Consider the following 26017-nt stretch of genomic DNA (forward strand, 5'->3'; position numbering starts at 1 on the left):
TCCGGAAATCTGGGGCGGGGTCAGGTTGCGCCTGCGCGTCGTCTCGGAGGCGGGGCTTGGCGGGCGGGGCTGGGGGCGCAGGAAAAGCTGGCGCTGGAATTAGAACTGGAGTGGCTGCCCCAGCGTCAGTTCCCGGGGCTGTGGGTGTCTGACCCCAACCACAGGCGGCCCCGGCGGCGGGCCAGCAGCGAGGTGAGAGCCGGCCCCTGGCCGAACCAGGGCTGAGCCTGCCCGGGAAGGCGGGTCCCGAAGGCGGCGCCGGCGGGGAGGCCCGCTGTAGGGCGGATGGGTGGGGCCGTGGTGGGGGGGGGGGCCGCGGTCCCCCCGGGGACCTGCCTTCCCGGGGTCCGGGACCCAGGCCCCGAGGCGGCGCGCGGCTGGGGGCGGGAGCTGAGGAGCGGGCCGGGCCTGCGGGAGGATGCAGTGCCCCGGCGCCCGGTTCCCGTTTGGGGTGGCACTGCAGCTCCTGTGACGACAGGTGTCATGTGTGGATCGGTCCTGTCGGATGCGGCGGCGGGCGTGGGAGCTTCCGCGGGCCTGTTTCCCGAGTCAGGCTCTGCTTTGTGGGGCGTGAGGAGCACTGCCGTTTTGTGCTGACTCCTGTTGGTTTCTGCACCGCTCCACCCCCCTTCCCCCACTGCGAAGGGCCCGGGTGGAGAGTGTCTTGTTTGCTGTTACCGTGCGCACCTGCACGTGGCAGGCACAACATAACGGTGCGGAAGGCGTGGGAAGTAGGGTGGGGTCGGGAAAGAGCTTTGGCGTGGGCCTCTCTAGGTTCCGAACTTGGCCCCACCCATGATTAGCCTGGCGACCTTGGCCAAATCCCTTGGAGTTTGACTTCTTACGGGGGTTGTGACACTGCAGTCTTGCTGGTCTTTAGCGAGGGTTACAGGTATCTATAGCGCCTAGCAGTGGACGGCACATGGTAGGTGTTCGGGACAGGAAGTTTTCTTCCCAGAAGTTTTTTCAGGTCATTAAGCATGTCCTCTGCCAGTCTGTGCCAGGCATTGGGTACACAGAGATGAATTACCTAGCCCCCATCTTTGAGGAGCTCACAGTGAGATAGTTCTTAAGTAGGCAACAGCAGGCTCGTGCTGCGATCAGGGTGTATGCTCAAGCTGTGGGGTACTGGCCCCTTAGCCCAACTTGGAGGTCCAACCAAAACTTCCTAGCAAAGAAGCAGCCTGAACAGAGTCTTGAAAGGTGAGTAAAGTTAGCCGAATGAATAAAAGGTGGAAGGGCATTCCAGGCAGACAGAATGGCAGGAGCAAAGCATGGAAAGGGAGCCGAGTGCGTGCTGAGAACCTGGAGACGTTCTGCATTCCTTAGAGAATAATCTATGAAGCTGTTTGTGGAAGATGAGACTGGAGAGGTAAATAGGAGCCCCGCCATGCAGGACCTTGCATGTCCTGGAGGAGAGCTCTGACTTCAGTCTCTAACTTTGGTGAGCCAGTGAAAGATTTTAAGCACGTTAATGGCATTAGATTTGAGTTTTAAAGAAATCATTTTAGCTGGAGCTTGGTGGTAGATTTGAAGTGGCAAGGAGTCCCGTTGGGACCTGAATTCCTTAAACGGCATGCCAGACTGTGTACCTGTGCACTGTTATGGGTTGAGGATCGATCCACTGCTTTTATAAGCTGATGAAAAAGTATTTGTATGCAGCAATGGTCTAGTGATGGCATGGGCCTGTTAGACGCATGGGTGAGCAAACTGTTCAGGTGGTAGATTCGGTGGATCTTAGTATTTTAGTCAATGTGGGGCCTAGAGGACATCGTGCAGTTGATGATTTCCTGGTTTCTACCAGAAATAGAATTTACTGAAAGAGAGAGGAGAGAGGTGGAGCAGATATGAAAGGGAAGATGAAGGGTTTGCTTCAGGCATTTTTGCATTTGCAAGTTTGGAATATCCAAGTGACAATCCATATCTTTGGCCTCATTTTCATGCACGGATAATCCAGAGACAAGAATGGTTTGCCTAAGAGCATGCATCAAAATAGCAGGTCTCAAAGGCTTTAATAACATGTCTTCCTCTCTCTCGGCTCCTAGACTGGCCATGGAAAGTCTTAAGGAGTTGCAAAGGCATGGTAATACCAGTGGGGTGATTTTCAAAGCATTCTAGTATTCCAGGATTTGAAGGGAGCTTCAGCATTTCACTAGCAATAGAATCAAGTTTTATTTTAAAATCATATTTAAAGTTGTTACATATATTGAAATACATATGTGTGTGTGTGTGTGTGTGTGTGTGTATATATAGATATTTTTTTTTTAGGATATAATGTCCTTAAATATGCTACCCATCAGTATTTTGATTGATCAGAGACCGCTAACATGGTGCTTTATGCTGTTAGGTTAACCCAGTTTGTGTAGACCTGGGAATAAGGCTCTCTTGCCATCTCGTCCTGACTGAAGAGCATCCCTTGAATGCGGGGTGATCCATGGCAGCAGGCGATCCCCCGTATAGCCTGCTAATTCATCTTCCCCTTTGTACTTGTATCCTACGCAGCTAATTCTCTACCCACAGCCTGTCATCTTTCTGAAACAGAGGTCTGATCCTTTCACTTGACTGCTTTTTAACAGCCCCTGGAGTCTTTCTGTTAAACTCAAAATAAACCCCAGACATTTGTTGTGGTTTGCAAAACCTCCTGTGGATCTTTCTCCTCATCTATCCCTCTGTCTGTCCCTCTCCCTCCTTCTTGCTCCGGTGAAAGCCACATTGGCCTCTCACTGTTCCTTGCAGGAGTCCCGTGCCCTCAGGACCTTTGCACTTGCCCTACTCTCTGCCCAAATGCTCTTCCTCCGCACTTACGTGGCCGCCCTCCCTTCTTCAGGTCTTCTTATGGTTCACTTCCTCAGAGCAACTTTTTCTGTCTAAAACACTCACCCTTCCTTCCGTCAGTTGCAAATCCTTAACTTGCTTTTGTTTCCCTCATATCAGTTGTTCCTAGCAATGTGTTTGTATTTGGTTTTCTTGTTGGTCTGTCTTGTCCCTCTGAGAATGCGCTCCCTGAGGTCAGGTCAGGGGGTTAATCTGTCTCATTCACTGATGTGTCCCTAGCGTCTAAAAGGTGCTCACTGGGTACTCAGGAATGAGTGCACAAATCAGATTTTCTTGCTACTCCACAAATCAAGCAAAAACATAGAAATAAGTTGTATGATGGGACTAATGAAAAAGCTTGGGCTTGGGAGTCAGTCTTGGGCAAGTGGCCTAAGGTCAGACCCTGGTGAGTGGACTGAGAATGGGGTCTCCAGATAGAGTGGGAGAAACTTCTCAGGGAGCAGGGACATTCAGTGACCGCCCCATGATTAACTCATTCTTTTTCCTTCATCAGGTACCTTGTTTTTCTGAAAAGAACTGACTGTGTCAGGATGAGAGGAAGCTCTCTGTGCACACTGTTGTCTGTGGGACCTTTGAAGACCATAAAGTAGTCCTTCTACCGTAAGCCGATTCCCTTGTTCCCTCTGTAGGATCCAGTCTTTGGTAAAAATTTGTTAGGTTATCTACTCATGACGCCTCCTGAAAGATGGGTCACAGTTCCCTCATCTGATAAAATGCAGATTATAACCTACCTTCTGTAAGCCCCCTGAGGCTGGGGGCCTGGAGCCCCCAGCATAATGTGTAGCACAGACGAGGGAAAGCCTTAAAAAAACATCTGAAGCACTGAATGTGTCACCAGATTGTTGTGAGGCTAAAAGTGACACAATGTCTTTGGAAGCGTTTGAACTGTGAACTGTTATGCAGGTTAGTTAATTTTTCAAATATAATAGATGTGGTCCTATGAAACGGGCAAGGATAAATTTTGTTCCCAGGCATTAATTATTATTTAAAAAAAAGATACATGTAAGACTGACTCTGGAAAACTTAAGGTCACCTCCTTCCCTGGCCTTACGGGAGCGAGGAGGAGCGAGCTGGCGCCTGGGAACGTTTTTGTGTCAGCTTTTACTTAAAGATAGCTCAAGACGTTGAGAAAAATGCACATTTCTGAGAGGAAGCTAGGTCTTCTGTTCTAAGCCCTACCATTTCCAGAATGTCAACCCGAGATAACAACTGAATCTGGGGGGCTTGGCTGGTAAACTAGTATGTCACCTATTTTACTAATGTCTTGAACTGATTAAAGAGAAGCGAGGCACTCGAGTATTTTGAGAAGTAGATGACGCGTGTCTGCTACTTCTGAGAACAGTGCCTTTCACAGCCATCGGTGCAACAGGAAGGTTTCTGTCCTCTTGACGCATTGGGTTAAATTTTTCAAATCTAAAAAGAAAGAAAGAATGAAGCAATAGTATCCAAATTTGGTGGTCAAAGGAAAAGATTTCTGTTTCCAGTAGGAGGACTACACCGCGGACGGAGAAGGAATTGATGGGTTTTTATTCCTATTGTAAATGATTTCAAGGTGGTTTTCTTGCTCTAACTCGCCACCGTTTGTTCTCCTAGGGGAGCTCCTTTGGATCACGCTATGGTGAAAAATGTTCCGGAAAGGCAAAAAGCGACACAGTAGTAGCAGTTCCCAAAGTAGTGAGATCAGTACGAAGAGCAAGGTAGGGGCTGGGAACAGGACCACAGTCCCAAAGCAGTGAGCGTTCTGTTTCTCTGATTCTGCGCAAAGCCTACTGACCGCGGCACAGCGGCCGATAGTCCTCAGACCAGGTGTATGTTGACACTCATTTTTGGCACTAGAGACACATTCTGCACTTGATTTAACTTTCTTTTGTTCTGGAGAGTTCCCGAAGTGATTAAATTCATGAACCGAGATGGCACAGGACGTCTGAATGGTCTCACTGAAACACTGATTTTTAAATGTTTTACGTGATCGAAATTGCAGGCCCGTCCAGGGGCCGGAGCTCTTGAATTCCGGGGTGCGGGGTGCACGTGCATAACTAGAATTCTGTTTACTTAATAGCAAATGAGTTGGATCGTGAGGCAAATGCCATGTTTAGGGCTCTAGAGAAGTGGGGTGTATGACTGCGAAGGGACCGTAAAGGCCCGAGTCCTCGTCCCTGGACCCAGTCCTCGGTTCTCACAGTTTTCAGAGATGAGCGTGCGCAGTGCCAGGATGCGGTGAGGTGGGGGGGGAGCCCGCGGGCACCACACCGAGTGACAGTGGCCACACCTCCGTGAATGAGGACACACATGACGGCCACTCGGGATTTTCACTGAGCCGAGATGCTCCTAGCCACAGTGTGGAAACTGGACGTTTTAGGAATCCTGCCTTAGCGTGGGAAGACTGAGTTTTCTCGAAGGTTTCTGAACTGAAGCTAGTCAACAACCTCCCTGCTGTTGGCTTTGCAGCCCTGGTGTGAGGACCTCAGCCTGGGAAACTGGTCAGGCCCGCTTCTTGTTTTCTAGACCAGACAAAGGATAGAGGGAGACTCTATGACTCGCTGCTGGCGGGGTAGATTTTCGGATTCCGAAGGGACTTGCTGACGCCTTGAGATGTTAGCTCCAAGCCATGGGTTCTCCGATGTGGCCGGTGGGGCTGGGGCGGGGCAGAGGGGGCCAGCTGCGAGCGAGGGCCTTACCCTGAAGACGGTGGTGACCGCAGTGTGGTCTCTAAGCCAAGTTGTGACTGTTAGGTTTATTTTAGGTTGATGGAAGCTTTCCTTGTCTGTTCTGAACATGGGAAAAGCAGACCGGCTTCTCCCTTCTGCTCTCCTCGTGCAGAGAGAGGTTCACTAGGCACTGGTGCTTCCAGCGTGGGGGAGTCGTTTGGAGCACAAAAGCTCATTCTGTTACTCACTTCAGGACTGTGCTCATCTCAGAAGTCAGTCTGTTTGTAACAGCATCTAAATTCCAATTCCCTTCCCCTCACCCGTTGAGTATGTGCGTTATTTCGTGTTCAGCACCACACGTAAGATTATGGGGAACATCTCTGTGCATACAGCTCTCTGCTCATTTTACATTATACTCTAAGAAGGGCAGTTACCGAAAAAGGGAAAAGACATTTATAAGACCTGATACATTTTTGTATTCCCCTTGATTCACTTCTTGAACATGGAAAAAATTGGAGTATATTGCTCTTTTAAAATCTAATTTTGAGGTGCAAAGAAGTGACTAATTTTTTGAATCAAAAGTTTTCCCAGAATGTTATTTCTAAAGAAACAAAGCATATCCAGAGCCTAGTTCTGTGGAACATACTCCACTAACCTGTATGATTCTTCATGTTTTGCTTAACAATTTTGCTGGTTTTCCTTTGCAATCCACACTGATAGCTGTGCTCTGGTCTGCCAGTTGGCCGGTGCATGACCGAGCAGGCCAGGTCAGACTAATGGCAGAGGCACGGGGATGGGGAGGAGGAGACCTCGATCGGAGGGCTGGGCTATTTCCTGGATGTAACCTTGGGTAATTCACTTCACCCTGCTGGCTGTCTTTGCTCATTTTATTATATAGGGTCATACTCCCGGCCTGCTTTCTGCGCGGGGTTCTTTTGGGTTCCGTGGAAATCACGTGAAAGCAAGGTGTAGATTTTCACCGACCCAAATACCCAAATACCCAAATACCAGCTCTTTCAAGGAGGCAGAGGCAGTAGCTTTGTTCATCCTGGGAATGTCCACAGCACAGTTATCCGATGTTGTGTTCTGGGAAGGGCAGGTGGGACTACCTGTTTTTTGGAGTTTGCTGTAGAATTCGTCTTTAGGAAAATCTGTCACAGTCGATCCGCCTGAGTAATGGACCTGCTTTGTCAGTGTTGATTCAGCTGTAATAGATAAGCAATTTAAATGTTTAGTAGAGAATTTGAGAGAAGAGAGTGTGTCTAATTCTGTTTACCTTTTTGTTTGTTTGTCGTTTCTCAGTCTGTAGATTCTAGCCTCGGGGGGCTTTCACGATCCAGCACTGTGGCCAGTCTCGATACGGATTCGACCAAAAGCTCAGGTACAGAGAGGGCTTGGACCATTTATTAGGGCTCTTAACTGGCGTTCAGAGTTTTACCAGAGCAGCACAATACACTTCTGTGTATTTGAGGTTTTCCTTTTCTCCTCTGCCATCTCGGACAAGAGTTTCAAAATGGCCCAAGATACAGTGGGACGTGGGTGGGCGTGAGGATGGTGGCGAGATCCGCTGTGCGTGTGGGCAAGTGGCCCTTCCCGGCTCCTAGAGCAACAGTGTGTGGACAGCCTTGTGGTAACAGTTTAGAGGTTTCAGACGAGCTTTTTAGGACAAGGAATGGCAGAGTGTGAATTATATTGGAATTACGTTGTTTGTGGGACGTAGGAGAAGCCTCTTGCTCATTGAAAGGGTGGAGGAGCCGCTTCCCCGGAGACCCAGCAGCTAGTAAACATCGGGCGCACGGTAATTAAGGGTAGCATCTGTCACAGACCCTCGCAAACGTGTACGCAGCCACCTGAAATTAGTAGCTCCTTAGAAATCAAAAGGTGGCTTCTAACCCAGGCCAGTGAACAGTTAGCATCCAATTGGAAATACAAAAAAATATTCATTTTTCTTGTCTACAGTCTTTCCACTTCTCCCTTCAAGATCATAGACTAATCAATCTGTGAAAAGTGGGGACGACCGAGGGGTAGGATGAAGATAGGAACCGTATCATGTACAAGAGAACATAGTAGCATAAGGTCTGTTATTTTTGCTTCCCGATGCCTTTAAAGTATTAAAAATGTGGGCATCTTTTCTTACATAAGCATAACCTAAAAGTAACCACATAGTATCGCCTTAACATGGCAGCTAATGTAATGCATTGTGGCCACATCGGCCCTGGCTGGATTTTACAGCACACACACTTCTTCAGCCTGTTGCCATGTCAGGTAACTTAACATCTGTTAATGTGAAGGGACTTCCTGTCTGGCATTATTCCATCCGCAGGGAAGAAAAAAAAATTGTTTTTTTTTTGACTGGGAGAGGTAGACCAGGTTTGCTGAATCAGGAAAACAAGTTAACAGGGAACATGGTAAAGAGGGAGAAGAAACCAAAAAAAGCTTAAATATCTTAATGTACCATGAAGGTACCCAATCATTATGTAGTCGGCATTTTATTTTTCTCCTGTTTTGATTTATTCTTACTGAGATTTTTATACATTTAGTATATTGCAAGTCACTGAGGAAGAGGTTAAATTCCAAGTTCTTTCCTATAACTTCAAGTAATCTTGCATTAACATTTTTTTATTTTCATTAAAGTTCAAGTTCTGATGACACAGTCTGTTTTAAATTTGCGAAGGGATTGAGGGCACGCTGTAATGCAGATATTTCTTTTGAAGTCTTACTGTTACAATTTTTCTTTCACCTTTAGGACAAAGTAACAACAATTCAGATACCTGTGCAGAATTTCGAATAAAGTATGTTGGTGCCATTGAGAAACTGAAATTCTCTGAAGGAAAAAGTCTCGAAGGACCATTAGACCTCATAAATTATATAGACGTTGCCCAGGTAAAAAAAAAACTTTTTTTTTTAAATTTTAGAACATCCTAGAGAATAAATTCATGGCTTTGGAAAAAGGTGTTCCACGCTTTTATCACTGTTAAAATATTTACGGAACGCTGTGATCATAGGTGTCATAAGGTGCCTAGAGACGGAGTCCCATGGGAACAGAGTTCTTTTCTTCAAAAACAGCACTTTTTACTTTTTTCAGGCCAACTGACTTCCTCGTTTAAATGAGGAGCTGAGTGCGGTGACGGGTTATATACACCATAGGTCTGGCTTTTAAAACAGACTGGCAGACCTTACTGAATCTCCATTGAATTAGTCGCAGCTCCTTCAGTATTCTGCCCCCTAGTGGTGATGACCTATGAATGCACTCACACCCTGTTAGCAACAAGGATTGAGGTGAGGTGGGCTTCAAAAACATATCCCAGTCAAGATAAAAAAAAAAAATAAATGATCATGAAGGAAAATTAAGAATGAAATCAAAGACAAAGCAAAGATGTAAGGTCAGTGCATGAAATATTGTAAGATCTGTACTCTTGCCAGTGTGGGAGTGGATGAGCCAAGTAGGTTGCTTCCTGAGTTTCCAGAAAATGGAATCTTTGTGTTAGCAAGGGGTATTACCACAATAGAAAGATTCCTTTATCAGTTCTTAGAGCGCTGGTGACTCTGAAGTCTGTTTGGTCTGGTGAATCGTGGAGAATGGGATCACTAAATACGATGCTTCGTGCCCTTGTAAGGCACAGGACGTCTCTTCTGTCTGAGGAGAACCAGCCAGTCGAATGTGCATTTCACAGAGACCTCTTGGTAGTCTGGACTTGGTGTCCCAGCGTTTGGTTTGGCATCTGTCATTCCAATGAGTGCAAGCAACACCTCACCTAAGTATTACATTGAAAGATTGCTAATGATGTTTCCCCCCAGAAGCGCGTGACGATTACTTTCATTCTGTTCAGGACTGCTGAGTTTCTCGGATCACTGTAGACTTCGGGCTTGTCAAAATGCCATTAATACAGTAGCGTTAGTTTTATCCCATCTTTTGATTCTTGGAATGGTTGAACCCTACTGTGAGAAATCACTGGAAGAGGTTACCGTAGCCACATGGGGACCCAAGAATCAAGGCATGCAGATGCAGCTTCTTTACCAGAATTTCTTTAATGTAGGCGAATGGTTCCACACAGGTATTTACAGTATGGAACGGCTACTGATTGCCCACTCTTTCTGTTTTATCATGCATTAGACAAGTAAGGCAGTATTCTGGTTTAGGGGATAAACCAGGATAATCTGCTAGGGAAGACATAAGCTATCATCTGCTGTTTTGTTTCCAAGTACTCGCGCATCAAGCCCACAGCCCCGGGATTTGGGGGCAACCAGACACCTACCATCCGCATAGGAAGTAAACTGGCTTTGAAGAGGGGTTCCTGCAGCCTATTTCCTGATGGTTTCCTGTGCTGACATCAGCATAAGCTTTGAGTATTTTGAAATCTAAATACCTTTACTTTTCTAATGTAAATATTTAAGCCTCACTGGGATCTCTGAGAGGGATCTCCATTTGCAGTTAGGGCTAACATCCAGACAGATGCATGTGAATTTTGCTCAGGTCTGTGGACCTTGAGAACAAAACAAAACCATGGCGACAGTTTTTCTTCTGCCTCTTTGAGGAATAATTTTTGCTGGGCTGTTGTGTACCCTGCATTCTTGAAAGGGTTTGGATTTGTGATGGCCAGATATTAAACTTATCAGATTTAAGGAATGTAACATACTTTTAACGGGCTCATGTGATTTATTTTTACTTTAAAGCAAGATGGAAAGTTGCCTTTCGTTCCAATGGAGGAAGAATTTATTATGGGAGTTTCCAAGTATGGTATAAAAGTATCAACATCAGATCAGTATGTAAGTAATAGAATTTATTAGGGGAAAAAGTGGGTTTCAGGTACTTGGGAGTCAGGCTGCTAAGGACCCACTTGTTCTCTCTGCTCATTTGCAGAACTGTTGGTTGGTAAACATTCCTGGCACCAGGTCTTAAAAAATGACCGATTTCTTAGGGTGAATGAAGAGAGGCCTCCTTTTGCTTTTCCTGGATGGTAGGGCCCCAGCCAACACCCCCCACTGCTGGCCCCTAATGCGGCTTCAGCTTAGGGCCCCGTGCCAGCTCATAGCAGCCGTCAGCTTGGATGCTGGGCACAAAGAACAGGACCGTGAACTCAGATCTTACTCTTGTCTTTCTGGAATTTTTAGTAGGAAGGGATAAGCCTGAAGGCAAACTGCCCCATAACTGAGCATTCTGGAATGTCCCTTTAGGGGTAAAAAAACCTATACAACTGTTTTCTGCCAGAACCACAGATATGCTCTGTTTAAAGCCTCAGTAAATGCTGCACAGAAAATGCCAGTATGTCAAAGAGTCTCGACCTTTCTTTTTCCTGACTTCTGCAGGATGTCTTACATCGGCACGCTCTGTATTTAATCATCCGGATGGTGTGTTACGATGATGGTCTGGGGGCAGGAAAAAGCTTACTGGCCCTGAAGACCACCGACGCAAGCAACGAGGAGTACAGCCTCTGGGTCTATCAGTGCAGCAGCCTGGTGAGGTTTCACGTTGCCTTGCTTGGTCTCATTCATCAGGCGGGGTGGTCAAACCAGAGGAGACGGATGGTCTTCTCAGAGGCTGAAGAGGTGCCACCTACGAGGCATCTGATGCCCGGCAGAGTGGGGGTGACCGTCAGCCCGTGGTCAGCCAGCTGCCCAGACCTGCCTCGGGCTCTCAGTGGTTGGGCCAGGTTAGCACTCACCTGTGCCGGGATCTCAAGGGCATCAAGGGCAAGGCAGACACGACGCCGGGGAGGCAACCGTGGCGAGTCCCCCTTGAGCAGAAGCCCCTGCTGTTCTGTACCTGTCATCTCACTGACTCATCACCTTCCCGAAGGCCCAGGGCCTACACGTTACCCCGCAGGAGCTCCTCTGGAGGTAGCGCAGGAGGCGGCCAGGGGACATGGTGTGTCCCGAGCTTCCCAAAGCTGTTGGTGTGCGGGGGAAGGGGAGGTGTTAAGAGGGTCACATTTATACCTTGCCTGGCCACACTAATTCAGGAAGAAGTTGGTGAAGTCTCTTACGGTATGTTTTTCACTAACGTAGGAACAGGCACAAGCCATCTGCAAAGTTTTATCCACCGCCTTTGACTCTGTGCTAACATCTGAGAAAGCTTGAATTCCGCAGTCAAGTGCAAGCAGACTTCATGTGGAAGGGCAGTGGTCTTCAGCCTGCACTGTTGAACTACTATGATCCTCGGCTTGAGATTTTCTGAAGAAATGCAGTGTATAAAATAGTGATCATTTGCTTTTCTAATAAAATGTGTCTTATTACAGTGCGTTTACTCTCAGTGAGGTTGTCTACTTTCTGGGACTAAAAGAGAAACCTCAACTGTCACTTTTATTTTTTTTTAGATTTTATTTATTTGAGAGAGAGCGAGCGAGCGAGCACGCACAGGATTGGGGGGGAGGGGCACAGGGAGAGGGAGAAGTAGACTCCCTGCTGAGCAGGGAGCCCAACACAGGGCTCGATCCCAGGACTCTGGGATCATGACCTGAGCCAAAGGCAGGCACTTAACCGACTGAGCCACCAGGTGCCCCTCCTCTGTCACTTTTAAACACAAATGAGCTTAACACCTAAGTGTCCCAGATGTGCACGCAGTGAGTGGGTGAGCACAGAGGGCTTTCCGAGGAGGACCTGTCACCTGTCGCGCAGCACGTAGGCCCGCTGGCTGGGAGCTCTGGTCATGCTGGTCTGGAACAGCAACGCTGCCAACTCAGGTCACTAAAAGTAAGGCTTTAAAAGTATACGTCACGGGGCGCATGGGTGGCTCAGTTGGTGAAGCGACTGCCTTCAGTTCAGGTCATGATCCCAGGATCTTGGGATCGAGCCCCGCGTCGGGCTCCCCGCTCAGCAGGGAGTCTGCTGCTCCCTCTCCCTCTGCCATTCCCCCGCTTCATGTGCTTTCTGGCTCTATCTTTGTCAAATAAATAAATAAATAAAGTGTTAAAAAAAAAAGTGTATGTCAGGATGGCATGCTAGTAAACCAAAGTATTTACCTCAGAGTTCAGAGAAGAACGATCACCGCGCATGTTAAATAGTGTAGAAAGCATCTCATGTCAGGCTAGTGGGTTTTTCTAAAGGACTATTTTAATATGCAGTGCTTAAAGGATGAAAACATTAAAAATAACACTCTGTCCATTTAAAAGTATTTTATTTTTTTCCAGTCAAATGACTAGTTAACAGGAGGAGTCAACTTACTGAACATGCTCTAATTATAAATCATTGTGGTGAGGACAACGAAAATAAGAATTGATTTAGGTTATACAATATACACAGTTGCGCTGCAACTAGACTGAAGTCATCAAGTGAATGAATCGAGTATCATACATCTCAAATCACATTCCAAGCCGCACATTACGCTCTCCGCCCCGTAGCAGATCACGCGGGACCTGGGGGTCTGCGCACGTGTTGGAGTCCTCATCCCTAGAAGTCAGATCTGACGGAAAATGGCATGCAAAATGCCAGAATCCTGCAGCTAAGTTCATGAAACGTAAACTTTAAATATAAATAGTTATCTACAATGTTTTCCTTCCTCTCAGTTGTTTTTCAATTTGCAAAGAGCAAATAACTAGGAAAGGATGTTAGCAGGGAAGTTAATATAATTTCTCCTCTGGCAAGAGTAGTATTAATTACTGCACAATAGCACCACCAAATTGTCAACTGGAAAAGATATTTCCTAGATATTTATGTACCAGTGAACCTGATAGATTAGTTTGGGACTGGTGTTGAAATGTTGGTGAGAATCAACTTGAATTCCTTAGATAGCTGGCACCAAGTAGTCAAAAGGCTGATTATAAGACACAGATGCAAGAGGACTGTGTTAAAATATACATAAGAAGTGCACTGTGCAAAATATCTGTTTACTTTCTTAAATCTATGAGGGAATTAACTAAATGAAGGGTTCAAACAACAGAAATTAACAATTAGTGAAAAGAGATGTAGTGCTTTAAAAAAAAAAAAAAAAAAACTTTACTTACAGATCTAACACATTTTTACCCGGAACTTTGAAAGGCTTTAAAAAGCAATTGCCACACAACGTCGTAAAACATTCCAGTTTGTTCTGTTTTCCTTTATAATAGCAACAAAAAGTACAATGCGATTAAAAAAAAAAAAAAGCTCTGCACTTAGAAGAGTCTTGTCTAATAAAGACGGGCTGCTCTAATCAAATGTACCTTCATCACCATGCAATGAAAGCATCACTGCCTCACTTTCCAAGCCCAGACCTAAGCTTATCCCTTCACTTCTGGCAAAAATCCGAGTGGGCATTATCGGCCTATTTATTCTGAAAGAGTGCCAAAATGTCCAATATTCCTATTATGAATCTTATGCTCACTATTACTAAATAGAGGTATGACAGTCAAGTTCGTGAAACTAATGAATTCTGATTTTATCACACACAACCTAATCCCCCCTCCCCCAGTAGCTTCAGTTTTAAGAATGACGTGATGGACTTGGTCGTGAAACTGGGATGTCTGTTCGGGAGTCTTTTATTACCTGGGACCTACAGATTTCGGATATGCTCTTGATTACAAACAAATGGACAGATTCGAGTTCAAGACAGTATAACTACCATTCCTGTCGGTATAGTATATCAATACAAGACACTAAATTGAGTAAACATTCCCGGGAGCCGGAAAGGGAAGGCAGTGGTACACTCAGCAGGGAACAGCAAGTGTGTGTTAACAGTGGGGTCTGCACCACAGTGCTCTAGCTGGGTGACGGAGGAGGGTCGAGAAGGCGAATTCCAAAACACCTAAAGCATATAGACTAGTTTAAAGTACTGTTTTTGCAATCCATCATCCTTAGTTTTAAACCAAATTCAGGAAATGCAGGTTTATAGAACGTGGAACTGAATTAGCGCTATAACCATATGCCGTAATAAACCATGGGTAGTTTTGCTAGGTAGGATTGTTCACAACAGGCTACACGCACATGCAGAATACAATGGGAGTTGCAACCTCACAAATTAGGGCTGGAAAGTACAATGCTAACATGTAAATTTCCAAGTTGCTTTAACTAAACCTTGGGTGGATTTCGAAGGAAATCTTTAAATGTGTCTTTTAAAAAAAAAGTCTTTAAAGGTGAACTGATAGCATTTTATCTAGAAAGTCCAGGGCTGGGTTACTTCTAAAGCAAGTTTACTGACTTCCTAGAAAACTGCACTAAAGGGTCACTGACTCTAGAAGTGGGCCAAGGAAAGGCTGGAAGAAAGTCTTTCTAATACGCACTTTCAGGTTCAGCTAATTCTGTAGATTGACGATCTTGATTACGTAGAGTTAAAATAACTTTTCAGTTCACCTTTTAGGAAATTCCGTTTTTCCCTAATAAAAAGTATGGCAGTATTTTATGAAAACCACAAATTATAAAAACCATTTATACATACAAGTTGCCTTTGAGTTTGTAAAACAGAAGGGCGGAGTTAGAGAAAGTGGGCTACCGGACAATACATTTCATGACACTGGTCATCTGGCAAGAGCTGTGGTACCAATAACAAACGGGAACATAACAACTGTTAAAAGAAGTGTTTTTGTTCAGTAGCAATTCAGTCAGCAATAAAGTGCACAAATGATACGGGAAATGCTCCTTTGCGACTAGGATCTCCGTCAATGTGGCCAATCTGAAATGAATAAAAGTTTTGGTGGTTATAAAAATTCTAAATGTTAGAAACTTTGAAGGACAATGCTATAGCATTTGGAAAAAAAATGTGTTCAGAAGAATTTCATTTGAGAAAGAATGACTTGGGTAAGACATCTAAACTATCTTCCCTTTTTTCTTTCACTCATGCTTCAAATATAGTTGACCCTTGGACATATGGAAGTTTGAAGTGCCACTGCCACCCCACTGCAGCTGAAAATCTGCGTCTAGCTTCTGACTCCCCAAAATCTTACTACTAATAGCCTACTGTTGACCAGAAGCCTTACAGATAACATGAGCTGTAAGCTAACACATATTCTGGAAGTTATATGTATTAAATGTACTGTGTAAAGTAAGCTAGAGAGAAGAAAATGTGAAGAAAATCATAGGGAAGAAAAAATACACTTAAGTGCTATCCTGCATTTATCAAAAAACAACCCTGTGTAAGTGGACCCACGCAGCTCACACCCACGTCATTCAAGGGTCAACTGCGGTGCCCGCCAACCATCAGGGAGCGCTAGGGCAGGCAGGCCAGGTGTCTACACGGAAGTATACGCACCAGGGTCCTGGCGTCCTCGGGGGGAGGCAGGACAGCTGTCTGACTCCTGCCCCCCACTTGCCTCTTTTTTTCTTTAATGAAGAAACCGAGTGGCAGAAGTTGGTGAGTTGCAAAGTCATAGAAAGTGGCAAATGTGTGACTTGGCTCTATTTAAATGTAGTCAAGCGTTTATGGAAGCTTCAAAAGATGCATTGATTTTCACTCTGGGTAAATTATGTAAGTTATACACCGAGTTATACACCAAGTATGATCTCAACAATGTAAACTACATAGGTAAGTGAAAGTCTGAAAGAAAACCACTGTAATACAATTGGTTAGACTGGGGGGGCGCTGCTGAGATTATGGGCAGCGTTTACTCTCTTCTTTATACCTCTCTGTATTTTCCAGTTTTTGAAACAAAAAACTGAAAAAGGTATTTTCCAGATGGCTGAGCCCACCGCCAGCCTGGAGCCCCACCCTCAGGCCGCGCTGGACACCAGTGTGAGAGCCAGACCTGCTTCCGCTCTTGGGCCGCGGGGGCAGTTGGGGATGGAGGAAGCTGTGGGCGCAGGCCAGCCACACAGCAGGGGCTCAGGGAACAGACGCCCCAGGAGCAGCAGCCCCCTTCCCCACCTGGCTGCTGTGCGTAGCAAGGCCGACAGAAGAGGGAGCCCTGGCGAGCAGACACTCGAATGCCGGGAGGGGAAGAGGCAGCACTACTGGCAGCACTACTGCAGGGCCCGGAGCTCACAAAGCTCCCTCTGCCGGGGCACCACCTCACTGGACAGAGCAGAGCAACATCCGAGCTCGGCCTACAGGGCTGGGCCCTTGGCGTCTACTGTGTGGCAAACACTGCCAGCCTCACGCGCGAGGGCCGCTGTCCTCATTTTTAACAGAGCCTCTTATTGGGGGCCTTCTGTATCATCTGTCCTGTGATGCTGTGGTGACTTCCCTTTCATAGACGAGGGGACTAGGCTTAGTGACATAATGTCACCATGTCTGTTAAGTGCTGAGTCTGGATTCTTAGGGCCACCCGGTGAAACACCACGTTCATGCCATTGCAGCTCCCAGCTGGATGTCACGGCTCATTTCAGGACCAGCAGTCTTGGGGGCTCTGCCCCCTAGGTCAGCTTTCTGTAAGCCTCCCTCCATCAAACTGGTGATGTGGGGGACGACAGTACCACCTCTAAACTCAAAGCCTCACTTCAGACCCTGAAGTGCACTCTGGAAACCGCAGCCCAAGTTGCCTGCACCCTAATGTGGGAGAATCCCAGCCCTCCGGGGGGATAAGTGAGGCCCACGCAGAAGTGGGTCTCCGTGGAAGAGACGTCCGAGGGGCAGCACGGCCAGCAGTCCCGAGGATGCACAGCCAGAGGGTCTGACCTGGGAGCAGGCCTCAGAGGCCAGGTGGGCAAGGATTCAGCTCCGCCCCTTGCAGGCACATCCTGGGCCCAGGCCCCCCGACTCACCCACCACTCTTGGTCCTCCTCCCCGTCCACGATAATCACATCCCCCTCGGAGAACGTCAGCTCGTCTGGGTTGTCGGCCACACAGTTATAGAGAGCTTTGACCCGCTTGGGCTTTAACTTGGTCTGTATCGAGAAGAGGAAGGGTCAGAGGTTAGTGTGGCAGGGAGGCATCGGCTCCTGGGGCAGAGAAGGGGGCCACTTTGTTTCTAACTGGTCCCAGGGGGCTGACCACAGGCCCAAGAGCCCACAGGTGTCAAGATGGGGGAGGTCAGTGTAACTCAGGGGCTGGGGGACTTCTAGGAGGCCCAGAGAAAAGCTAAGCCATCCCAGCTGAGTGCAGACAGCTAGGAGGAAGGCAGCCTGGTGCCTGGGGTGCAGGTGGGGGTCCGTCCTGGAGCTGTGCTGAGGGGGCTGAGCCCACTGACTGGAAAGCTCTGGGTCCCGCCCAGATCCAGGAAGAGGCCGCCCATCCGCGCAGCAGGGGAAGAGGGAAAGACCTGCTTCCTCGGAGACACTCCTGCTCACTGCCGGCCTGAGCAAAGACGCAGGAAACGAGGGGCTCTTCCACTTACTGTCTGGGACTTCCTGGGCATGGGAGCTGGGGGCTGCAGGACCGCGGTGTTGGACAGAGGACCCAGAGCTTCCGTTCCAGACAGATCCACTCCTATAGGGCCAGAATGAATCAGTCACAATATGCCCTCAGGCATAACCAATGAGTTATAAACAATTAATATAATTGCTACAGCATCACGTCTGAAGGGCAGGTTTCCAGAGCTTTCCGGATCTATGGAGGGAAAAGTCCCTCAAAGGCCCAAGCACCTGTGACTTCCATGCAGCCTCTGTCCAGTGTGCAAGGCACGTGAGTGTCACGGATCGGGACAGATGCCGCCAGTTCCTCCACAGCTTTCCAGGTCCCTGCCCAGGCCTCCCTGCCCGGCCCCCACCCGAAGGGGACAGGAAGGCAGGACACAGTGCAGAGCAGCCCAGGAGCAGAAGCAGCAGAGGCTCCGTGGAAGGCAGGGGCGCAGCTGGGGCTGGAAACCTCTCCCACGCTGCCCCCACAGACGCAGCAGTAAACCCTGGGCCCCAGTGAAAGAATTACCAGGTCCTCTCGGCTGGCCTTTGTTGATCAGTGAGGTCGACTTGTCAGCCCTAAAAGAAGGGGAAAGTAGATTTACTGATGCCTGAGGCCCCACAGGCATGTTCTTGGCCCCCACCTCACCCCCTCTTTCCAAAAACCATAGATGGTTATCTATGCTCAGAGCGAAGGTGAAGAAAACAGCACTGAGTTTACGCCTATTTTCAAGAAACTCAGAAGACCTAACAAGTGAAGGCCCCACCCACCTGACAGGTCTTACCATGTGATTTCCATCGATGTCAAGACAGAAATTATCATGCTGCCCCCCTTTGCCTTCAGTCACCCCCAACTATGAAAGGCCCACAGGAAAGGCCTGATCCTCAAAGACACCAGTCAGCAAACCTTTTTTCTCAAGGGCCAGATGGTACACATTCCAGGCTTTGGGTATGAAATCTCGTGCTGCCACCACAGCATGAGAGCAGTCACAGAGAACACAGAAACCCATGAGTGGGGCTGTGCTCCCAGACACTTTATTTATGGGCACCGGAACCCAATTCTCACATAATTGTCCTGTGGCACGAGAGACTTCTTTTGGTTTCTTCAACCATTTAAAAACCTGAAAACCATCTCAGCTTGTGGGCCACACAAAGAGTCATGGGGCTGATCAGGCCTGCGGGAGTAGTTTGCCGACACCTGCTCTAAGAGAACACGTGTAAAAACCCAGACGTAGACCCAGGGTAAGATTAGGGTGGATGCTTCCTTTACAAAGAGGCCCCACCAGCATATTCTTTCACAACAGAACTCCACCAGGCGGCGAGGACATGCTCCCACCCATCCAAAGTGGTGTTGGAGACACCCTAGCATCACCTACCGTGCCCGCTTCCCCACCTCTCCCTTTGGTCACATGAGAGGAGAGAAAAGAATCCCAAGAAGCAGGTAAAATCAGGTAAGACTGTGCTAGAGAGGACACACACGTAGCAAGGACGTGCCCAACGCCGGGCACTGGCAGCCAACAGCCCCTGTTCTCAGAGCCGCCTGACACCGGCGGGTTCTCATCTAGAACTTCAACACAGGAGTTGGCGTCTGAGAGAACAGCCCGTCTGCAGCTACGACAGGGGAAGAGGGGAGCAAGCTGAAGCAAGACGCAGACCCTGATGCAGGAACCCAGGAGAAGCACAGCCTGCGGCCACTCAGCATAGACGTGAGAGCGTCCTCCCTACGGCGTAACTCAGTAGCCGAGGAGACCGCGGACGTGCCACTTGGAACAGGAAGGCAAGGATGTGCACATTATGTTTTGGAAAGAGATCTCACAAAGCAGCATTAAGAAAGTTCTGAGAGTCTTCTGGTTAAAAAAGGAAAACTGAAAAAAAAAAAAAAAAGGAAGACTGAAATACATTGACTTCCACTTTCTCCCAAGAAAAAAGATTAGACAAAACTTAAACCAAAAAAGTACAAAGAGAACCTGAAGAGGAAACATTCTGGAAGCAGCCACCGGAGGGAGGAATCCTAACCATGCCAGCTCACCTGTGGAGGGGGACCCCTTGCGCAGTGAGGAAACCCTGAAGGACCCCCATCTGTGCTCTGAGCCCCCAAGGCATATAAGCCCCTGGAGGGGAGCGGGGTAAGGCAGGGCAATAAACACAAAGGTCGTCCCAAAATCTGCTCAAGGAGCTATTGAATCCCTAGATACCCAGCCCAACCCTGAGTAGCCTAGCAACTACCCTCCCTCAACCCACTCAAGACCAGAAGTTTCTATTCTTGGAGAGGGCAGAATAGAGGGTGTCTGGACTAGGGGCTACACCAGTGTGGTTTTTGGGAGCATCCTTAAAAAAATGGGGGACCAAAGGCACCTGGGTGGCTCAGTTGGTGAAGCGTCTGACTCTTGATTTCAGCTCAGGTCATGATCTCAGGATCGTGAGATTGAGCCCCGTGTTGGGCTCTGCCCTCAGCATGGAGTCTGCTTGAGATTCTCTCTCCCCTTCTGCCCCTCTCCCCACCTCTCTAAAAAAAGGGGGGGGGACTAAGTAAAAGCTTAACTTTATTTCTATATTCAACTCCTAGAAAACCTGTTCCCTTCAGGCAAGAGACGAAGACTGTTCTCTAAGGAACCTGAGCTGTTCAAGAAAAAAGGCCCCAATGACCAAAGAGCTCTCCAGTGAAACTGCCCAGTGAGACGCCCACAGCCAAGCCCACACGGGCAGCTCTGTGCATGAGGGTACAGTCTGCGATCAGTTTTAATGCCTCAGCTGAAGTGGCAACGTTTGGGCAGGGAACACCAGATTTCTAGGAAAAAGCCTCTAACATAACAGAAGTGAAAACAAAGATAATGGACATGGAAGAAACAAATTATTCAGAAAAGCAAAAGCTAACATACACAAAAACACCTCCCCAAACCCATCATTAACAATCTGAGACGAGAGAAAATGATTCCATGAGACAAACAGAATACTATTAACTTGAAAATTATATGATAGCTGACATGAAAAGCTCAGTAAAAGAACTGGAAGATACAATGAAGAAAATCTCCCAGAAGGTAGATTTAAAAAGCCAGCCAGCCAGCCAGCCAGCCAGCCAGCCAGCCAGCCAGCCATGCAGAAATGGAAGCTAGGAGGCGGCAGAGTGCCGGCCCCTAGGCTGTACAGAGCTGCATTTCCAGCCCCGGCCTCCAGATGGAGCCCTGGCACCGGCTCTGGTCCGAGGCACCCTTTCGGGTACCCACGCCCCCACCCACCCCCAGGAAGTAACCCTTGGCAGGGGATAAAGAAGGTGGCCTCAGAAGTAGAAAGGGTCTGGGTCTCCCATTCACCCCTTGGGGCTCCAGTACAAGCAAGAATATGGGCACTCAACTTCATGTAAGAAGTCAACCGCCATATGTTAAACCACTGAGACTGATTCAGGGGGAGGCTGTTAGAGCTGTCAGCTTATCAGAATAAAGAGAGAAAAAATGCTACATGTACAGGAAAGGCCAAGGGAGTCTGATATCTGAATAATACAAGTCATATTAAAAGCAAGAAGAGAAAAAACAGAAATTAAGGCATTAAAAAAAATCAACAGAATTTCTCAGAACTGAAAGATGTAGTTTCTATCCTGAAAGGCTCCATCATCTACCTGGTGGCATGGATGAAAACAGACCCACCCTGGGGAGTCAGAGCCTCAGCAGGGACAGGAGGCCTGTCGGGGTGTGCCTGAGGGGGACAAGGCAGGCAGCTGCCTGGCGGGACAGTGAGAGAGCCCCCAGCAGGGTGAAGAAGACCTCCATGGGGGACCCTAGAGCTCAGCAGGGAGAGGGAGAGGTGGAGGCAGAGATGGGAGCCAGATTTCTCACCACTGAGAGGGGAGTAAGGAGCACAGAGAGAGAGATGATGAGAATGAACCCTGTGGTGCTCTGAAAACACTGCCCCCAAATTTCTTCCCAAGATCTAGAGTCTGTAACCATTCTGTGCTCCTGCACCGTCCCCACCTCAAGTCTGGGTCTGGGTTCTGCCACTGTTTGATCAGTGACACATGGCAGAATTCTCCAGGGCTGTGCCTGTTTCTTGGGATGCGTGCTTGGGCCCAGCCACCACGATTCGAGGAAGCCCTCACCACATGGAGAGGCCAAGTACAGGTAAGTATTCCAGCACAGCCCCAGCTGACAGCCAGCACCAACCACCAGATGCGTGGAGTGGAGAGGGGTATGAGCCCTTCACCTATGAGTCGCTTTCTGTGTCGAACCATCCCCAGCCTCTCAGACTTTCCAGTTAGGGCCCCAGATATTGTGGAGAAAAGACAAGCTATCCTCACTATGCTGATCCAAATTCCTGACAGACAGCGTCTGGGAGCATAATAAAATGGTTGTGGCTTAGGTCAGTAAGTCTTGGTATGGTTTGAAATGGGAGACAGTGCAAACTCATGGATTTGAAGATGGGATAGAAATACAGAGATAAATGTGTTCACAAATGTTTATCTACATGGTCATCTATGCATATACGTGTGTGTATCCCTGGTTCTGACCCCTCAGAGGGCCTGCCTCGGAGTGGTGACCCTCCGAGAGCAGTGAGCACACAAAGCACTCAGATCTTGGCTTCTAAGTATCATGGCCACTAAAAGAAACCGTTTTCTACTATCAGGATCCAGCTTGAGACCATGAACTGGATCCCTCTCTGGTAAAGGATGTTAAACTGACAAGTGGCAAACTTCGAATGGGGTCTGAGGACTGGAAGGTAGTAATGTGTCTTTGTTAATTTTCTGACTGTGCTGGCTGTATCATGTCTATGCAGGAGAACATCCTAGTTTGTGGGAAATATACGCCCCACACTGCAGAGGACGCATGTAAGCAAGATAATCTTGTGAGTGAGCAACAAATTGAACCTAGAGCCCTAGCATCTTGACCTCAATTCCCGAAAACCCAGTGTCTGTACTAAACAGAAGTCTAAATTCATTATGTGGGTATAAGATATTACATTTGTATGACATTTTTACAGTTTAAGAATTCTTGGTAAGTTATTTTTAAGACACTTGACCCTGAAGGAGTAGTTAGGTGACACCTGAACTCAAACGTCATACAGTAGAAGCACTGGAGATTTCAAATGTTTGCACGGAAATTTCTCCAGATGAAGTAATGGGGCCATCGCCACTTGCAAGTTCCTTGAGTGCAAGAGGCAAGGAGGGCCATGTGGCCGGGCCCTGAGGGGGGCTTGAAGACAGGCGGTTACCCGGGAGTGGGCCTCTTCTGGGGGAGGCGGCTGGGCGGCTGGGGCGGCAGGGGTGGGGGCGGGGCTTTGCTCAGTGGGATCCCAGGCTGGGCCGGCTTGCTCTGCTGGCTCAAGGCTTCTACCACACTGGGCGTTTTTGCTACTGGAGGGGGCGGTGTGGGAGCCAGGGGATCTGTGGAAAGAGAAAAGGAGAGGGATACAGAGGATCAGACTTTGTCACTTCCCCAGCCTTCTCACCAGAGGCTCTTCTGGTCAGGGCTTCCTTTTTTTTTTTTTTTTTTTAATGGCAATTTCATAAGGGAAAACACCCTCCTTTCACTGTAGGTTTTTAGAAAACCGTATTGACAGGGAGTCCTTCCAAGCCTCAAGGATTAAAATGTTTCTAGGAGCCTGTGAGCATCTTCCTCTGTGGGGAAGCCACCTTGAGACCTGGAGAGACAGCAGCAGGAGGCTGAGGCTGGGGCTGGGTCCTCAGAGGACCTACGGGCCCCACCCACTTCAGGCTCCCAGCAGGTCAGTCTGAGAGAGCCTGTAAAGAACTCACCCTGTAAAGGCTCCACAATCTGTGAGGGGACCAGGGCAAAGAGGTTATTATTTATTTGCAGAATCAGAGGCTGAGGCTCAGAGAAGTGACGTGCTTTCCCCAGAAGTGAGAGCATTGGTAAGACAGGGCGCTGGAGCCCTTGGCTCCTTCCCCTGCCTCCCCCTCTGACAAACATTAGTGGTGCCCCCACATATCCAGTGTCCTCATCCCCCATACTTGTTGAGGCGGCAGCCCTGCTCAGGACAGGACGGGGACACCCAAGGAGCCTTCCAGTGCCCCCAGCGCACGCACACGTGGTACTTACTGCAGCTGGGGCTGGGCCGCTTCTTAGGCTAAAAACTGCAGGAACAACCTGGGGACAGCACTGTGCTCTCAAAGCCAGCCCCGAGAGACTGGAGCGCCTCCCTCCCACAGCCCACGCACAGCAGGAAGGACACGGGCTCAGGGCTTGCCCCACTGATCCAGTAAGGCCATTCCTCTGCCCTCGTCCCCTCCCCTAGGCCCTGGGCCTGTCACCCACATGTTGACATTGAAGAAAAACACATACCAGATCACATCCACATGACTGGGCCCAAATACTGAGAACCACCAAACGGCCAGAGGAAATGAAGCCGTGGGCTGGTGCGTGAAAGGAAGGAATGTCGCTGAAGTGCGCGGGAAGACAGAGGAGGAGAGTGTGTGAGCCCCCAGGGCGGGGGGCGGGATGCGGGGTGCGGGACAGACAGGCATCTGCAGCTGGGGAGGGCGGCTGGAGGGGCTGGCGGGGGCACACACAGGGCTGGGCTCCTGGCGGCGTCTGCCTGCGGGCGTGCGGCTTCGCAGCTCTCCCCACGTGGCTGCCAAAGCACCCCCCAGCCATCCAGATCCAAGAGCCCATTGGCAAGAGAGGAAAAAGGAGCGAACGTACTGGTAGATGTCACGCGGAGAGGGGGCAGCGGTGGATGGACAGCTGGCGGATCTGACGAAGATCGCTGCCTGCTTGCACCGTCCACACTTACAGAGTTTGTCTTCCACAGGGCGGTAGCGGAGGAGGCTGTCTGAACTGCACACACACCCACATGCACACGCACGCACATGCACACGCACGCATGCACACGCACAGGAAGGCACGCACAAGCACAGAACAAAAACAGAAACAGAACACTGCATTATTGATCCTCTCTCTCAGAAAATGGTAAATATGACCCTTCTAGAATAGCATTATGACCACAAACAGAATCCTGATTTTTAAAAAATTCTTGTCTCTGGTATCTGGACGATAGAGACTTAGACACACCGAACCAATGATGTTTCTGGGAAAATTACCAGCTGGTTTTCACAGTCTTACTCATTTTCTTTCTCAAATATAAATACTGTTTGGGGACGGACATGAAAACCACAGTGACACGTCCTGAGCACGGGGCTCAGGTTGCAGAACGTCTACTTGCCTCTCCCTGCTCACTAAGTCTGCCCGTGGCTATGTGCGGGTCACTGCCTGGCCCAGGGGAGCACCTGTTCTCAGAGCACAAGCAGAGAAGGGTGCAGACCAGAGACAGGTGAAGGGCTCCCCACCTCCTGCAAACATTTCTGGCTAAAAGTCAGCACACATGACATCCAGGGCCCAGCTGACACACTGGGGAGACAGCACCACCTAGGTCACAGTCCTTCCTCTGCCCCCCTAGAGCTCCATGCACAGGGGTGACCAGTGTGTGAGGCTGTGCAGGGCCCACACAGGTGGCCAGGCCTAGGGAGGACTGCGGGCACACCTGCACGGGGCATTTCTGCTGTGGACAATGTCTGCCATGGCGCGGGCCAGGGCAATGCTGACTCCCTTTGCTGTGTGTTGTGTGGGGACTCCCTGCGGGCCAGGTGTGGACTAGACCCAGAACAAGGGGACTGTTCGAGGGCCTACAGGGATGAAAGACAAACTATACCATCAAAGGAGGACATGAAGCTAACTACAAGAATAGTTTCTTAAAAAAAATATCCCAAATTCTTCTCATTCTAAAACTTTAGGAAAGCAAAAAAAAAAAGAACAGTTTTCTATTCCTTTTACATGACCAACAGAGCAAAATAAAAACTTTTCTCTCATGACACACAAGTCAGCAAAAGCCATTAATGGGGTGGAGGTGACCAAATCATTTTAGCTCCAGCCTTACGAAATTAATATCCTGTGCGTACACAGGATATGGAAGGAGGCTGGGGAGATAACAAGAAGCCCCACAAGGACCTGACCATAGCTGCTGCTGTTGGCTACCGTGGACCCTTCCCAGCCAGTGCAAGGAGGTGACAGGGAGGAGGGCAGCCGTGGGACCTGGCCTTGCAGCTTCTCTCCTGCTCAGGAATTGCCCCATCGAGTCCGGGGATGGCACTGCCTGAGGGGTGGGCACGCAGCAGCCATGGGCTCTGTGGGGGAGGTGAGGAGGCTGATTCTGGGGCCTGCCTAGGCAGCACCTGCTCTCCTCTTGGGGATTTACTCCTGGTATGTGATTCAGTGACCTAGACAACAGGCCTGTCAGCCTTTTCTGGGCCTCCCTAAGGGATCTCCCTGAGTGCTGGGGGCAGGACCACGTTGGGGGGGGAGGCACAGGGCCAGCTGATGGCAGCTGCCGTATTCGCTCCCCCACCCAGGCCA

General features: G+C 48.8%; 2 protein-coding genes across 12 annotated transcripts in view; one reads left to right on the forward strand and one right to left on the reverse strand.

The window, feature by feature from the left end:
- The first annotated feature begins 50 nt into the window (after positions 1-50).
- ITGB1BP1 (integrin subunit beta 1 binding protein 1) lies at positions 51-11727 on the forward strand. 8 transcript variants are annotated; one of them, XM_057309401.1, is made up of 8 exons: positions 51-192; positions 3329-3435; positions 4429-4532; positions 6786-6864; positions 8230-8366; positions 10158-10250; positions 10791-10940; positions 11490-11727. In XM_057309401.1, the coding sequence occupies exons 3-8, from the start codon at positions 4461-4463 to the stop codon at positions 11559-11561; spliced, it is 603 nt and encodes a 200-aa protein (XP_057165384.1). In that variant the 5' UTR covers positions 51-192; positions 3329-3435; positions 4429-4460; the 3' UTR covers positions 11562-11727. The 8 variants fall into 8 exon arrangements, with proteins under 8 accessions (XP_057165384.1, XP_057165379.1, XP_057165383.1 ...); XM_026518613.4 differs by lacking the exon at positions 51-192 and adding an exon at positions 340-1203; XM_057309396.1 differs by having other exon boundaries at positions 10791-11727.
- Positions 11728-12580: 853 nt separating this feature from the next.
- Positions 12581-26017, reverse strand: part of ASAP2 (ArfGAP with SH3 domain, ankyrin repeat and PH domain 2) — a 167876-nt gene continuing 154439 nt past the window's right edge. The window contains exons 23-28 of one of the 4 annotated variants that reach the window (XM_048222890.2): positions 24311-24445; positions 22860-23031; positions 18190-18239; positions 17660-17751; positions 17088-17210; positions 12581-15063 (exon numbers count right to left, since the gene is read on the reverse strand). In XM_048222890.2, the coding sequence (XP_048078847.1) occupies positions 14989-15063; positions 17088-17210; positions 17660-17751; positions 18190-18239; positions 22860-23031; positions 24311-24445 (647 nt within the window). In that variant the 3' untranslated portion in view covers positions 12581-14988. Of the gene's footprint in view, positions 17211-17659; positions 17752-18189; positions 18240-22859; positions 23032-24310; positions 24446-26017 lie in introns of all 4 variants that reach the window. The other 3 variants (XM_048222891.2, XM_057309394.1, XM_057309395.1) reach the window with 3 other exon arrangements.

This window comes from Ursus arctos, unplaced genomic scaffold (genome assembly GCF_023065955.2).
Source record: "Ursus arctos isolate Adak ecotype North America unplaced genomic scaffold, UrsArc2.0 scaffold_8, whole genome shotgun sequence".
NCBI classification, from domain to species: Eukaryota; Metazoa; Chordata; class Mammalia; order Carnivora; family Ursidae; genus Ursus; species Ursus arctos.

Excerpts from the sequence above, each read along its gene's own strand:
- ITGB1BP1 (XM_057309396.1), top strand. The coding sequence starts at position 4,461 with ATGTTCCGGAAAGGCAAAAAGCGACACAGTAGTAGCAGTTCCCAAAGT. Across the intron at positions 6,865-8,229 it reads GGATTCGACCAAAAGCTCAG|GACAAAGTAACAACAATTCA; the intron begins GTACAGAGAGGG and ends TTTCACCTTTAG. Across the intron at positions 10,251-10,790 it reads TATCAACATCAGATCAGTAT|GATGTCTTACATCGGCACGC; the intron begins GTAAGTAATAGA and ends TGACTTCTGCAG.